This window comes from Alexandromys fortis, unplaced genomic scaffold (assembly GCF_014885135.2).
Source record: "Alexandromys fortis isolate MF-2015 unplaced genomic scaffold, M_Fortis_MF-2015_v1.1 scaffold_192, whole genome shotgun sequence".
Taxonomy (NCBI): domain Eukaryota; kingdom Metazoa; phylum Chordata; class Mammalia; order Rodentia; family Cricetidae; genus Alexandromys; species Alexandromys fortis.
The window spans coordinates 368,983-382,540 of record NW_026068071.1 but is presented as its reverse complement, the minus strand read 5'-3'; the positions used below and the strand labels follow the sequence as shown (position 1 = coordinate 382,540).

At 38.4% G+C, this 13,558-nt stretch overlaps 1 protein-coding gene across 1 annotated transcript in view; it reads left to right on the top strand.

Annotated features, from left to right (window-relative positions):
- The window catches only part of Frmpd4 (FERM and PDZ domain containing 4), a 243,173-nt gene that overhangs the window by 107,415 nt on the left and 122,200 nt on the right, over positions 1 to 13,558 (top strand). The window contains exon 3 of the mRNA XM_050121048.1: positions 2,162 to 2,264. Coding sequence (XP_049977005.1) covers positions 2,162 to 2,264 — 103 coding nt within the window. The remainder of the gene's footprint in view (positions 1 to 2,161; positions 2,265 to 13,558) is intronic.

Sequence of the window (13,558 nt, the reverse complement as noted above, 5' to 3'; positions counted from 1 at the left end):
TCCCAGGTGATTTCAGCGATGTGACCAGATTTTCTATAGGACACAAACCAGTCATCAGAGCACAGGACATAAAGCACTTCTCTGAAGAAGGCAATTATTTCGTAGTTTGGAAGGATTTTTGTGTTGCCTATTCTAGAATCCTTGATTCAAGTTGATTAACCAAGAATGTTCCCATTTGATCTACTACCAGAACTTGAGGGGCTGATTTAGGATGATAACTGTAAATTCAGGGCCAGTCTGGGCTACATGGTGAGTGTCAGGCTAGTTTGGGCTATGGAGTAATACCTGGTCTCATCAACCAAGCAGATAAAACTGTTAGGTGAAACTTAAGACTGCGTCCTATTGGTTGAGAGTGGTGTTCTCTCCCACACAGTTCATATCCATCCTTCAAACCGTTTCTCTGCAATTGATTCTGTGTTTCACCAGCATTTGACTTGTAACTAATTGCTTGACTGAATAGGTGTGACTGTTTGCACATAGTCTGAATTCCTTAAGTGCAAATACTGATGCTCAATTCTCAGATCCCCAAAATTAATGTTTTCTATCACTTATACGGGTGCTTGTTCCAGTTCCCTATTCTCTCACTCCCATGAAAACACATTGTTGGTACATATCAAGTAGCATATATGCCAAGTGTCTCCGTAGTTGGAGAATAGCCAAATAACTTTTAATTTCTCATTCTCATCATGAAACATTCATTTTAATTGTTAAACAAAGGAGTAGCAAGCTTATTAGAAAGATAATATTTTAACAGCACATATCACCCAGCACTATGTCCCTGGAAACATGATGAAGATGATACAGTACCAGACAGCACCATGCCAGCGTTTTGGAGGTAACCCAGTTGTACAAGTGAAAATAATTCAAAGAGTTGAATAATCTGGGTTTATTGCTTGAATTTTCAAAACAGTTGTGCTTTGTGAGAACAAGTTCAAAAGAGAGGTGAGCCACTCTGAACTTAGATGTCAAATGTCAACAGCAGACAATGCCACTAACCATGATGAATCAGGAACTGTGAGCATAGACACAAACATTCAATATGCTTAAAGTCACACATTTGACCAACCACACCCCTCTGCTATCTGGCATAGGGACAAATTCATTTTCAAAATCTTAATCACAGCTAGGTCTGCTTTCTTCATATATTTTATTTTATTTGTTATTGTATGTGTGTGTGTGTGTGTGTGTGTGTGTGTGTGTTTGCCTGCATGTCTGTCTGTATACTACCTGTGTGCCTGGTGCCCTTGGAGGAGGCCAGAAGAGAGCACTGGATCCCCTGGGACTGAGATTACAGACAGCTGCGAGCTTTCTCATGGCCATGGAAATTGAAACAGGGTTCCCTGAAGAGAAGCCAGTGCTCTGAACCACTGAGCCATCTCCCCAGACCCAGGAGTCCTTCATTTAACCTCATAAGCACATCATTTCGATGTTTATGATGAAACTACACCCACATCCAGTTAGCATCAAATCTACAGAAGACCCCATTTCATTTAACCTGTCCCAAGAGTATTTAACACACAGCCAAGTTCAATAAGAAGTCTTTTCTAACACTCTATGGTTGAGTGTGCTTTCTCCATTCTTGAAATGAACAAATGCATGCAATTTTGTTCAAATCCAACTGTACCTGGTTTGTTAGAAGTGTGTATGTGAAGACATATTTTGGCTCCCATCCCATCCCACCAATGGTGGTTGGAAAGATGGCTCAAAAATTAAGAGTACTTGCTACTGTTGCAGAAGTCCCAGGTTTGATCCCCAGCCCCCTCACAACTGTTCACAGCTGTCTATAACTCTAGGGGCATCAGATTCTGTTTCCTGGCATTTGATGGTACTGTACACATATAGTGTACATGCATATGTGCAAACAAAATACCCACACAAACAAAATAAAGAACGGGAATATATGTGGGAAGCACTGGTAGTAGTATCAGTCTTGCTGTTGAAGTTTTAGAGAACGGAAGATGCTCAAGTCCACTCCTAGAGATTCTGACAAGTCAGGGTACAACCTGGTCCTCATATATTCTCATAGAACACCCTGGTGTTAGTGAGTTTTGCCTTTACTGAAAGCATCATCTGCTCATAATGAGCCACGGAGGGAGAAGGAATTTCAGATGAGTGGCCACGGGAATTCTCATTTGTGTGTTTTGCTCTTGTCTGTCTCCAGGCGGCCCCTCAGAAGGCAAACTGATCCCAGGAGATCAGATTGTAATGATTAATGATGAACCAGTCAGCGCCGCACCAAGAGAGCGGGTCATCGACCTGGTCAGGTAGGTGACATGCTCATTCACCTGTGCCTCATTAGGCCTTTTTTACAAAGACCGATGCATAGGTTTTATGCCTTATCTGGCAGAGAAAGAACTTCCTATGGGCCAATGAAGGGCAGAATCCTGAACCTACATGTTCATGTTATAGATAATTCAGTGATGCTAACCTCTGGTGAAAGAAAGAAAGAAAGAAAGAAAGAAAGAAAGAAAGAAAGAAAGAAAGAAAGAAAGAAAGAAAGAAGGAAGGAAGGAAGGAAGGAAGGAAGGAAGGAAGGAAGGAAGGAAGGAAGGAAGGAAGGAAGGAAGGAAGGAAGGGAAATAAAGCTTCAAACTTTTAATGATTCCTATTTACATTACTATAGTCAAAGGTTGCATTTCATTTCTTTCCAGAATTACTAACACATCGATTTTTCCGTAATCAGGGAGATTAAAATGCAAGTGCTAAATAAAGCATAAAGTGATGAATAATTTTATATACATAATTCCACGGATACACAAAGTTCACTGATTTTTTTTCATACTTGCCTGAGTGATTCATTTTGAAATCATCAACTGAAACAAAAGTATAATTAGGTCAAAGCCAAGATGTAAAGAAATATGAATTTCTATTATTTTAGTTTTATTGCAGACAAAGATTATTATGTGACATTTTTAATTGGGCACCAGAAACCACATTTTATATGACCTTCCAAATACTAGTCAAGAATCTGCTTTAAAGTCCACTAAAGCTATCACAACACTTTAAACCAAAGAAAAATCTCCCAACATGCATGCTCATTCAGAAAAAAAAAAAAACTCTGCATTTAAGAAAAGTATTATGTGTTTTGGAAAATTTTGGAAGAAACCTTTTGGTCTCAAATTTTGTTTCTGCTTCACAATGAAGGCATGGATGGTTAAGTGACCTTGGAAGAATTTGGAAATGAGTAATGAGACAGAGAAATAGAAAAAGTGGGGGTGGTCATTCTAGAGTGACCAACTCTCCCAGTCTTAGCGTGAGCAGAAAAAAAAGTCCACATGCTAAGAAAGTTCTGTCAGTTCCCAAACAGTTGGTCGTTGCCATGATCTGGATGTTTGTGCCCTCCGTAGATCCAAATTAATATTTTGCAGCCTAATATCTATTGTAATACGTTTACTGGAAAAGCACAACTTTCACCTCAAAGGGGTAACAGTTTATTCTGGAGCCAAATCGACACATATCACGCGGTCATGGCCCAGGAACACAGATTTTACATCACCTTAAATTCCATGCTCCATTGTGGAAGTACTTTCATGAAGTTTTTGTGCTAATAGAACAAAGAAAGTCATAAATCAAGGCAAGTACATTGATGGAAACATCAGAGAAGCAGTAACAACACAATGGGGAAACCTCTGTTAGTGGCCTCAGATACTATCTGACGACTCTCTGAGCTTTCGGTTGATAGAAGCTAGTGCTCTATTAAGTTAGTACATTCCAAAGATTTTTATCTGTTAGTTACAAAACGTTAGGTCTGACACAGAGATAGACAAGAAATAGCTATTTAGGAGGTTAAAGATAGACTAAGATAAATTGTTGTTTGGCTCTAGATCTGCAATTTCCCAACCTTTCCACAGCCATTGATGTTCTACTCAGCCTTGCAGAAAGTCCACTTGCTGGCGAAGAGTGGTGGGGCCTTCTTTGTGGGAACTTTCCTTCACATATACCGTTATGAAAGGTTGTCAGGTTACTTCTCCATATGAAAATGCCAAAAGGTGCTATATTCAAGGATGAAGCCTTTCCCAAATTATAAATATGCTGTTACCTTCGTTCTCGACTTCAGGAGCTACAGACCCATAAGCAACAAAGTTCTATTATTTATAATTTACATTGTCTAAAATATTGTTTATAGTAGCCTCGACAGACTAAATCATTCCTCATGAGTCTGGGACAAATATAATGACAGCCTTCAACCAGATGGCTAGTTCATACCTGTACTCGGAAAGTATCCAGATCTCCAAAGAACATTCTTCCATGGGGACAAACACTGAAACTTAGGTCACATTCACCTGTATCAGGAACCTGCCCTGAGAATGAATGGTTCAGATCTTTCTGTGGACCAGAAAGGCAGAACTATGGAAATGCTATTTTTAGAACCTCTGGGTTGAGGCCATTTCAGATCACTTATATCTTGGGATGTGTGTGGTGGGTGTCAAAGGGGACATGCCTCATCCAGCTGAGCGTTCTATCAGCTTGTGTCCTGGGGGGCTATCTTGATGTCTAATGGCAGAAGTCCCATTTTGTTTTCCGCTGGGTACATACCTGTGTGATTAGTCCTATTGATTCTTGTGCTTGCGGAAGGGTAGAAGAAATAATATATCTCTGCCTGGATTGCTGGCTGCAGGATAAAGATGGAGAAAAAGCTGTCTAAAAGTGTGATCACTTTCTAGCAATCTTACCTGGGGCATTTAGAAACATTTCTTCTCCCCCCCCCCAGAAAGTTGTTTGCTTTCCTCCTCGTTTAATGCACTGTTCAGGTAAAATAACATAACTATAAACTTTATCTGACTTTATATGTAAAAGAATAAATGGACCAATTAAAAAGACAAGATGGCAGGCAATGGCTCCAAGTCCAAATTCGGGCTCCTTCATAATTTCACAAAACCTGTGAGATAGCAGTGTGCTTTTTTTTCCTTCAAAATGAAACATTTTATGATGTTGGAATAAAGAAAAGTGAAGAATGCTTTATGGCACATGGAAATCATATGAAATTCAAATTTCTGAGTCTATAAATATAGTTTTACTGTAAAAGCGGCCACACTCGCTCATTTCCATATTATCTAAGGATGCTTTCTCCCTGGCAGAGACGAGAGGGCATCATGTGGCACAGCAAGTCTAAAGTGCTTTCGATCAGACCTTCCACAGAAAATATGTCTACTCTTATAGCATAACCTGATTGGATTTCATTTCTTTGGTTAAGCTAATTTAGACTGAAGCCCTAAATAACATACAAAGACATTTTTCCGTAATGCAGTTGTAATTTCTCTCACACGTTTGATAAGAAGATGGTGTTTTCAGTACACTGAACTGGGAACCATGTGTGCCTTCCATGTCTCTGTTATGCTGGAAACATTGTTTGGGAAGATCTTTTTATTCACATAGTAAACTTGGGACCATTGAGTCTTATAATCTTCTGTGTTAGGAGAAATCAAAGCAAAGGGATGACCCTTAAATGGGAAAGAATTCTAGGGAGATGGCTCAGGAATTTTAAAGCTCTTCATGTGTAAACAGCCAGCCTGAGGATTGGCGTTGGGATCTCTAGAACCTAAGTAGGCATGGTTGCCCACCTATAATTCCCACACTTAGGAGAAAGTTACACTGGATGCCCAAAGCAAGCTAACTAACTATACAAGTGAGATGGATGAACTCTGGATTCAGTCAGGAGACCCTGCTCAAAGAATGAGGTGAAAAGTGATCCAAGAAGACGTGGGAATGTTATCCTTGGGCCTTCCCAAGCATGTGAACACATATGCATGCACACACTGCATACATATTCATACTCACATGCAAATGGCAGGAGAAGGAACTGTAAGAGTTTCGTACTCGTCAGTATTTCTAATTGGTAAAGGTGTGGGACATGCTTGAACAAATCATTCTTGGTTCTCTTCCCTTCCTTTTTCTCACCATGTAGTATTTTATTCCGGTGTCTGATCTAGATAATCAATGTGTGATACATCAGAACATACACATTTTACCAATCAAGAAGCTATCAAGTCCCCGTCCATGTTTCCAGCTTCCTCACTTCAAGTGAAAACGAAGTGTTGACAAGGACTGGAGCCTATGTGATGACTAAGGTAGCTCTCCTCAAGGGCCTTAAAGCCCTCACTTACTAACCTATTGCAATTCCATTCCACACATTCTAACTGTACCATGGTTTTCCAGTAGAACAACATTCTGAGGCAGAAATCGAAAAAACATTCCCAATTTCCATGTGTATTTATTGAGCAATTTCAATTCACCGAGACTAGTCTATTTTTCTCCTATCATTGGCTTCAATTTGTGCTGTTAAATTGTCCTTTCCTGACCATTAACATCATCTGGGGCAGAACCCATAAACACTATCACTTGGGAATGACCAATTTGAAGGCTCCAACATTGTCACATAACTACATCTCCTCTTCTTTCTAGAAACAAGCTAAACTCAACATGAGGAATTGAAGAGAAAGGGGTTGGATTTTGATTTACAAAACCATATCCTCCATTTCCTTTTTAAAAATGGTGATATTTGTTCTGGTATAGATGGAAATGTGCCCCCCCCCAACATATGCATATATACTTGCTTACTAGTCCATGGATCTGCTAGGATGAGGGTGTCTTTTAGTTATAGTTATTCTTTTTAATAATATGAACAAATACCGAACATGAAGCAACTTAAAGAGATGTTTATTTTGACTTATGGATTGTGATGCTGTAGTTCATCTTTATGAGGGACCTGTGGTGATGGCAAAGGCTTGTGGATCAGAAAGCAGAGCAGAGGCATGCCTGTGGAAGTTCAGTTGGATATCTCTTTCTTGCTGTTTTATTCATTCCAGAATTCTAGCCCATTGGATCATTCCATTCATATTCCAGCTAGCCTCTCTTTTCTCAATTAGTTCCCTATGGCAATGCCCTCACAGACATACCTCAAAACCATGTCTCACTGATACCCTAGGCATCTCTTCAACCTTACAACCTAGGAGAAAAATATGACATCATTGTAAGTATTCCCTTGAGTGGATTCTTAGTACCCTATCCTCTTCTCTATTTACTTCTCAATCACTCTGATATAAATGGGCTCCAGTACACTAAGTACTCCTATCAGATGTATGATGTTGTCACAAACCCAAATCAACAGGAAAGCCGAATTATGGGTTAAAATCTGAAACTATGAGCCAAAGTTTGTATCCCCCCCTAAGTTATCTTTCTTAGATATTTTGATGCAGCAATAGAATTTGGACAATAAAAATGAGGTAAATCAAAACCCCTTTTCACCCTCTGAACATCCTTCCCCCTCTGAAGTGAAGGTCAGGTTGGGAAATAATATTGATGTATTTTTATTTCACTACTCCTGGTAGGATCATCTGCGTAAGCTGTGGTGCACTTCTCACTATACTAATCACTCCTGGGCCCCTTTGTCTTGCCCGCACCTACATACTGCCTATGCTATGAAGCTCAGATATGAAGATTTTAGCAGTAAGAAAAACAGGGGTACTGATAGAACTATTTTTATGGTGCCATCCTTTGGAGGTCTGAATTGAGTGTTCTCTCTCTGTCTTTCTCTCTCTGTGTATGTCTCTCATCATCATCATCATCATCATCATCATCATCATCATCATCATCTTTTTCAGAGACCACAAAACTCCCTACTCAACAAGATAGCTACTTGAGCAGAAAACACAAACTCACAGAAGACAACCAAATACCAAATAGCATTACAGCTTTTCTGTTCTTTACCTTTTTTTTTTCATAAAAACTGAGGAAGTAGAGGCAGAGACGATGAGCAGGTGAATGGAAGTTATCAGAGTCCATTTTCCCTCCTCTTTGAACTTATGGGTTTCCCATTCACTTAAATCTCATTTTATGATGTAGTGCATATATTCATATGTGTGTGTGTGCCATGGATATGTGAAAGAGAAGCAATTATAATGTGGAAGGGCGTTTGACCTGAACTACAAGTTCAATGAGGAAAAAAAAAATACCTTACTCCCTGTGCAATGCTTGGCTCATGATCTGTGTTTGATAGTGTATTTGATGGGTTTTTAAAAACACCCTTTGAAAATTACAGACTTATGTGGGTCCCCCCAAGTTTTTCACTCAAAATTCTGCAAATATTTAAATAGCAGCTATTGAATACATGCCCATTAAACAATTTTCACTCATTTATGAAGTATTTGAAAGCCATGCTTGTGATCTATATAATACAGAGATCCAGGTAATGGTAATTCAGGGATCAATGAAATAAACCTGAGCCTATTAGTGCACTTGCAGTCTAGAGTACTATGAGTAATGATTTCAATTAAAGTTGTTAATTAAGACAGACAAGTCTTAACACTGAACACATCAAAGAAAGATCATTTGAAAGGAATTCGTCTAGTGGCTAAAATGCCAGGGAATCTGAATAAAATTGAAACAGTAAAAATGTGATCCTAAAAATGCTGCCTTTTAACATCAGACGATAAATTTATCTTTATAGAAGTATTGGGAAACTTTATTTTAGCAAAATAATTCAAGTATGATGACACAGTGCCATCTTATATCTGAAAACTCATTAAACCAAAAATTTGAACTAGTGGATTTTCCAATAATGAAAGTGTTCATGCATTACAAAACTTTCCTGTGCCTTGCCATAAGTTTAGTCATCCGTCTGCCATAATGTGTACTGACCTAAAAGTTTAGCTCTTAAAAAATAATCCCCTTTTTTACTGGTCTCCTCAGCCAGTATGTGGTTTAATGTCTGTATCTTACACAAGATAAATTCCCCTTCTGTTTAATAAAATATCCCATTTTCTTAGCCACTAAGGAAATTCAGAAAAACACTCATCATTTTAATAACACTATAAAATTCTCTCCTTAAATATTGGCATCTATTTGCTTGTCTAAGTGGTTTAGTCTTGTTTCTTTATCCCCACCCCCCATTGCAGTACTTACTTATGGAATTTTTTCTTTGGGGTTTCAGATAGATTCTTCTCTTTGTGGATTATTTTCATTATCATTTGGCTACTCTATTATAGACATTTATTATTTTTTCCTAAGAAAATGAACGAGTTTCTTGGAGACCAATTTACTGCTATAGTAACCACATTTCTTTTTTTTTCATGCCATCTCAAGAAGTGGTATAATTGCTGCACTGAAATTAGATGAGTGCCATTCGTTTTATAGTTTTCTAAGCTGTTAACAGTGACTTATACTTTATAGTCATAGAGGAGACAAATCGTTGAGGAATCTATGCCCTCTACAAGTTACCATATCCCTCCTTAAAGAAGTGGCACCCAAAGGTCATTTTCTTTGACTCTTCACAATTAAAAACAACTTTAAAACATCTCCTACATTTTTTAAACAGTACATTCTGTAATTGCTCATAGAAGTGTTGTGACTCAGGCCTCATTCTCCCAAAGAAGGCCAAGCCAATTATGTTTATTGGACTTCAACAGTTATTGAGCGCTGACTATGTACACCATGTAAGGCACTGAACATGTATAGATACAGAAGACATGATCCTTGCCCTCCTGGTGGAGACTTCAAATTGGCTGGATTTTATATGTACCTGCAAGAGGGTAGAAAAGTTTCATGGAGATGATAAAAGGTCAGGTTCAAGAATGGAGTTCTGGGGGTAAAGAGTAGCCGTCAACATTGAGTAAAAGGGAAGATTCGTGCATGGATAAATGGTTGTAAAATCACTTCCCTTTGTTCCTGAAAACCTCAAACCTTTCAATTAGTACTTCTTTTTCCAACCTGCAGATACAGACAAATTTATCACCCAGAAGGCTGTCCTGAGGCACAACCTCAAAAGTTGCCCCTTCAAGGCAGTGTTAGAAAACTACTCTCTTATCTCAGACCTGATCACTAGGCATTTGGGATTAAAGATCCATTTTAGAGCCTGAAAATGGCCTAGAATTCTCCCTCCAGCCAGGAAAATCTACACAAAAGTTCTTCATCTATTACAATATATCATGACCCTGGACTCCAATCCCAGTTTTAAAACCTAGGCATCGGACTTGGAAAATCCTTTCTCTCTTCCTTCCCCATCTGGAATACCAGAAGGTAGCACCGAAAAGCCAAACACAGAGCATCTCAGTTCTCTAACACAGCTGTAGAACAGGAGAAATTCCAGTCTCAGAATAAGACAAAAGGTGAATAGGGTACATATCCCCGCTTGTACCAGCCTCTGTAAGAAGGAAGCCAACTATTCCTTCGTCAGCCTTATTTCATTTGTTATGTTTACTATTCCTACTGGTGTATAGCCATGACCATTTAGCTACAGAAGGTGACTTAGGTCTCTGAGACATTCACTATTTCTAAACTATTGCCCTGGGATTGGAAATAAATCCCAAATGCAGTAGGGTTAATTTAATAAGAAAAGTAATTGTAATGAAAGGAATAATAATGATATTTCCCTAGCCAAAACTTAGGGAAGTGGCTGGATAAGAGGTCTTGTGGTTTTCCATCTGAAGCCATCAACCCCAACCTGAAGTACTTTTATGGGAGCTTCGGGATACAGATAGGGTTTATAAAACTATAGTAGAGCTCAGGATTGAAGAGGAAGATTTAAAAAAAATAGATGTACTCATGCCTATATAGTTAGATATCATACTGACCATGGCTACTGATCTGGAAATGCACATGTTCTATGGACTTAGCTAGAGTTTTGTCTGTTTGAGCTTGGTCCTTCCATTTGCATCATCTTTCAGGGTACTTGGTAGCTTTGTCTATACATGCCTTGGATCCCAGCCCTGCTGACCTCCATCCCAGATGAGAATTCTGCGATAATCGCTGACTTATCTTCATCCTATCTTAACCAATATCCAAATTAAGCTCTGCCTTCACAGGGACGATCAAGTGTAGACAAAAGAATGCATATCATGAGAGGCAAACCTGATAAACTGTGTCCCATGAATTCTCTTGACACTCCTAACTATGATCCAGGAGCAGCTCTGCTTACCCAGTGGCCTCATAAATAACATGTCCTTCTATGTCTCCAGAAGCTAATTTGAGGATCTCAGTCTGAGTTGAGAATTAAAAAGTAATCTTCTGATTCAAACTCAGCCTCTCTCACAATAGTTTGGGTCCTTTCTTCTCATCTGAGGACCTGTCCAGTGACCTTGTAAGAACCATCCCATGAACCTAGTAGGATACCTTATACAGGGCCTATCATCTGAAAACTCAAGGGACTGAAACTGAAAAAGGGACTATGAATGACCCTTTTTAAATGTCAGTCCAACTGACCAAGATCCTGGAGACAATAAATTCAATCTGGGTCTAGATGGGACCCAAACTGTCCAAAGACCCTAAGAACAGGACTGCTGTGGATCTCACTGAAGATCCTGAAGCAGCCAAATGGTGTGGTTTCTGGGCCACTTGACTGTCATCTTAGAGGAAATCCAGCTAGCCTGCAGAACCAACAAGAAAAAGATTTACTTACTGAAGCTGATCTAAAAATTAGAAGTATTTGCTCATTCAAATGCATAGACACCAACTCAAGGCTATAAGAATCATAAAAAACCAGGCAAACATTCACCATCAAAGAAAACTAATGAAGCTCTCCATAGCAACTCCCCAGGAAATGGAATTCTATGGACTGCATGAAAATAAATTCAAAATAGTCATCTTGCAGGATCTTAATGAGATGCAAGCAATCATAAACAAACAACTAAACGACACCGGAAAAATGATCCAAGAGCAAAATTGGAAGTTTAATATACAAATATTTTATCAAAAAGCATGAAACAAGTGAGCATGGCAGCACACACCTGTAACCCCAGAATTTAAGAGGTGGGTACGGGAGTACCAGGAATTCTAAACAAGCCTCAGTTTTATATTAAGTTTGAGGCCAATCAGGGATACATTAGACCCTGTCAAAAAAAAAAAAAAAAAAAAAAAACAAGGAATGACACACTGAAACAGAATTTTGGGGGTGGGAGGCAACATAATAACACAGCTATGCAAAAAAAATCCCAAACTTGAAAACATGTTGTTTCAAATTAGCCAGTTAAGAGAACAATAAGAAAAGGAAAGTGGGTAAAAGAAGCATATGGAACCTATAGCACATCATAAATTCAACCCAAATGATAAAAAATATCTAGTTGATAAAGTATTTAGTGAATGTGAATATTTCCAAATCTTTGGAAGGACATAGACATTCCTGCTGCTCAAAGAATGCCAAGCAAGGTCACCCCAAGAAGCCCACTCTGAGATACATCAGAGTCAGAATACCAAAGTACAAATACAAAGAAGTCTGAAAGCAAAAGGACAAGAATAGTTGGTGATATCCAAGGGAATTTCAATGGTCGCACTAGTAAGTTGGTCATTAGGCACCTTGCGGGCCCATAGGGAATGGACACTGTATTGTGTGTGCTAAAAGAAAAACTGTCAAGCAGGAATACTATACCCATCAAAGCTCTTCTTCAAAAAAGCTATTCGTAGATAAACAAAAGCTAAGGAAGGAAGTTCCTTCCCTCCAGGCCTGTCTTAAGGCTTTACATAAAAGGATTCTCAGTTAAACTTCATGAAAATATGTGAAAGTAGAAACTGTACAAGTAAAGATAAAAAAACCTAATTAAATTCTAATTTAAAATACACTGTGATGATTGTGTGTAAATAGCTTTTAAGTATAAAATTTAAAATACAAAAAAAATAGCTAATCAAAAATAACAGCATTAAGCTATGCATGGTAGCACATGCCTTTAATCCCAGCAAGTATATCCATAATAATTGGCTAATGGATTACATAACAAAAGAAAACGTTTGATATAAGTAGCAGAAAATTGTGCGTACTGAGAGAAGTAAATGTTTGGAAATTTTCTATGAGGTTGAAGTCAAGTATCTGTTTGAAATAAACTTATAATTGTAAAATATGTTTTGCAAACGTTATGACAACAGCAGAAAAAAAGCTTCTAGCAGACATAGAAAGGATAAATGGATAGAAATAAAACCACACTATCGAAAAGTTTCAATAAGTCAAAAGCAATGTCAGAAACAGAGGAAGAAAGGAACAATGAAAGAGTCTGAAACCAGTGAACAGACTAGCAATAAGTCCTTGCCAATCACTGATTAGTATACTAGTATACATGCAAACAGTTTCAGTTCTCCAGTCAGAAGACAGGGTGGTTAAGAAAACATGATCTACCAAGATTCTATCTACAAATAAAGTCATATCAGTTCGTTATCCACAGGCTGAGCTGAAAGGTGAAGGGATGGGAAAAAAATGATACTCTATTCTAATGGAAATCAGAAGAGAGGAGAGATGACTATGTCTCCATGAGGGAAGAGTAAAGTTTCACTCAAAATGTCTCATAAGAGAAAACATACTTTATCAAAAAAAATCCTGTTTTAAATATATATGCACCCAATATTAGATTTCCTAGATATACAGCAATCCTGACAACAAATGGGAAAATGGGGGACCAGGAACAGAAAGCTATGTTCAAGTGATTTTGTCCCTCCACAATTAATAGATAAAGCCTAATCCATAACATAATGCATAATATTAATAACTAAGGCCTTTAAACAGCACTTCACTTCATAGTAGCAAGCCTTCCTGCAAGGACATAAAGGGCCCTTGTGAAATGGCCAAAGGTTTAAGAGAGGT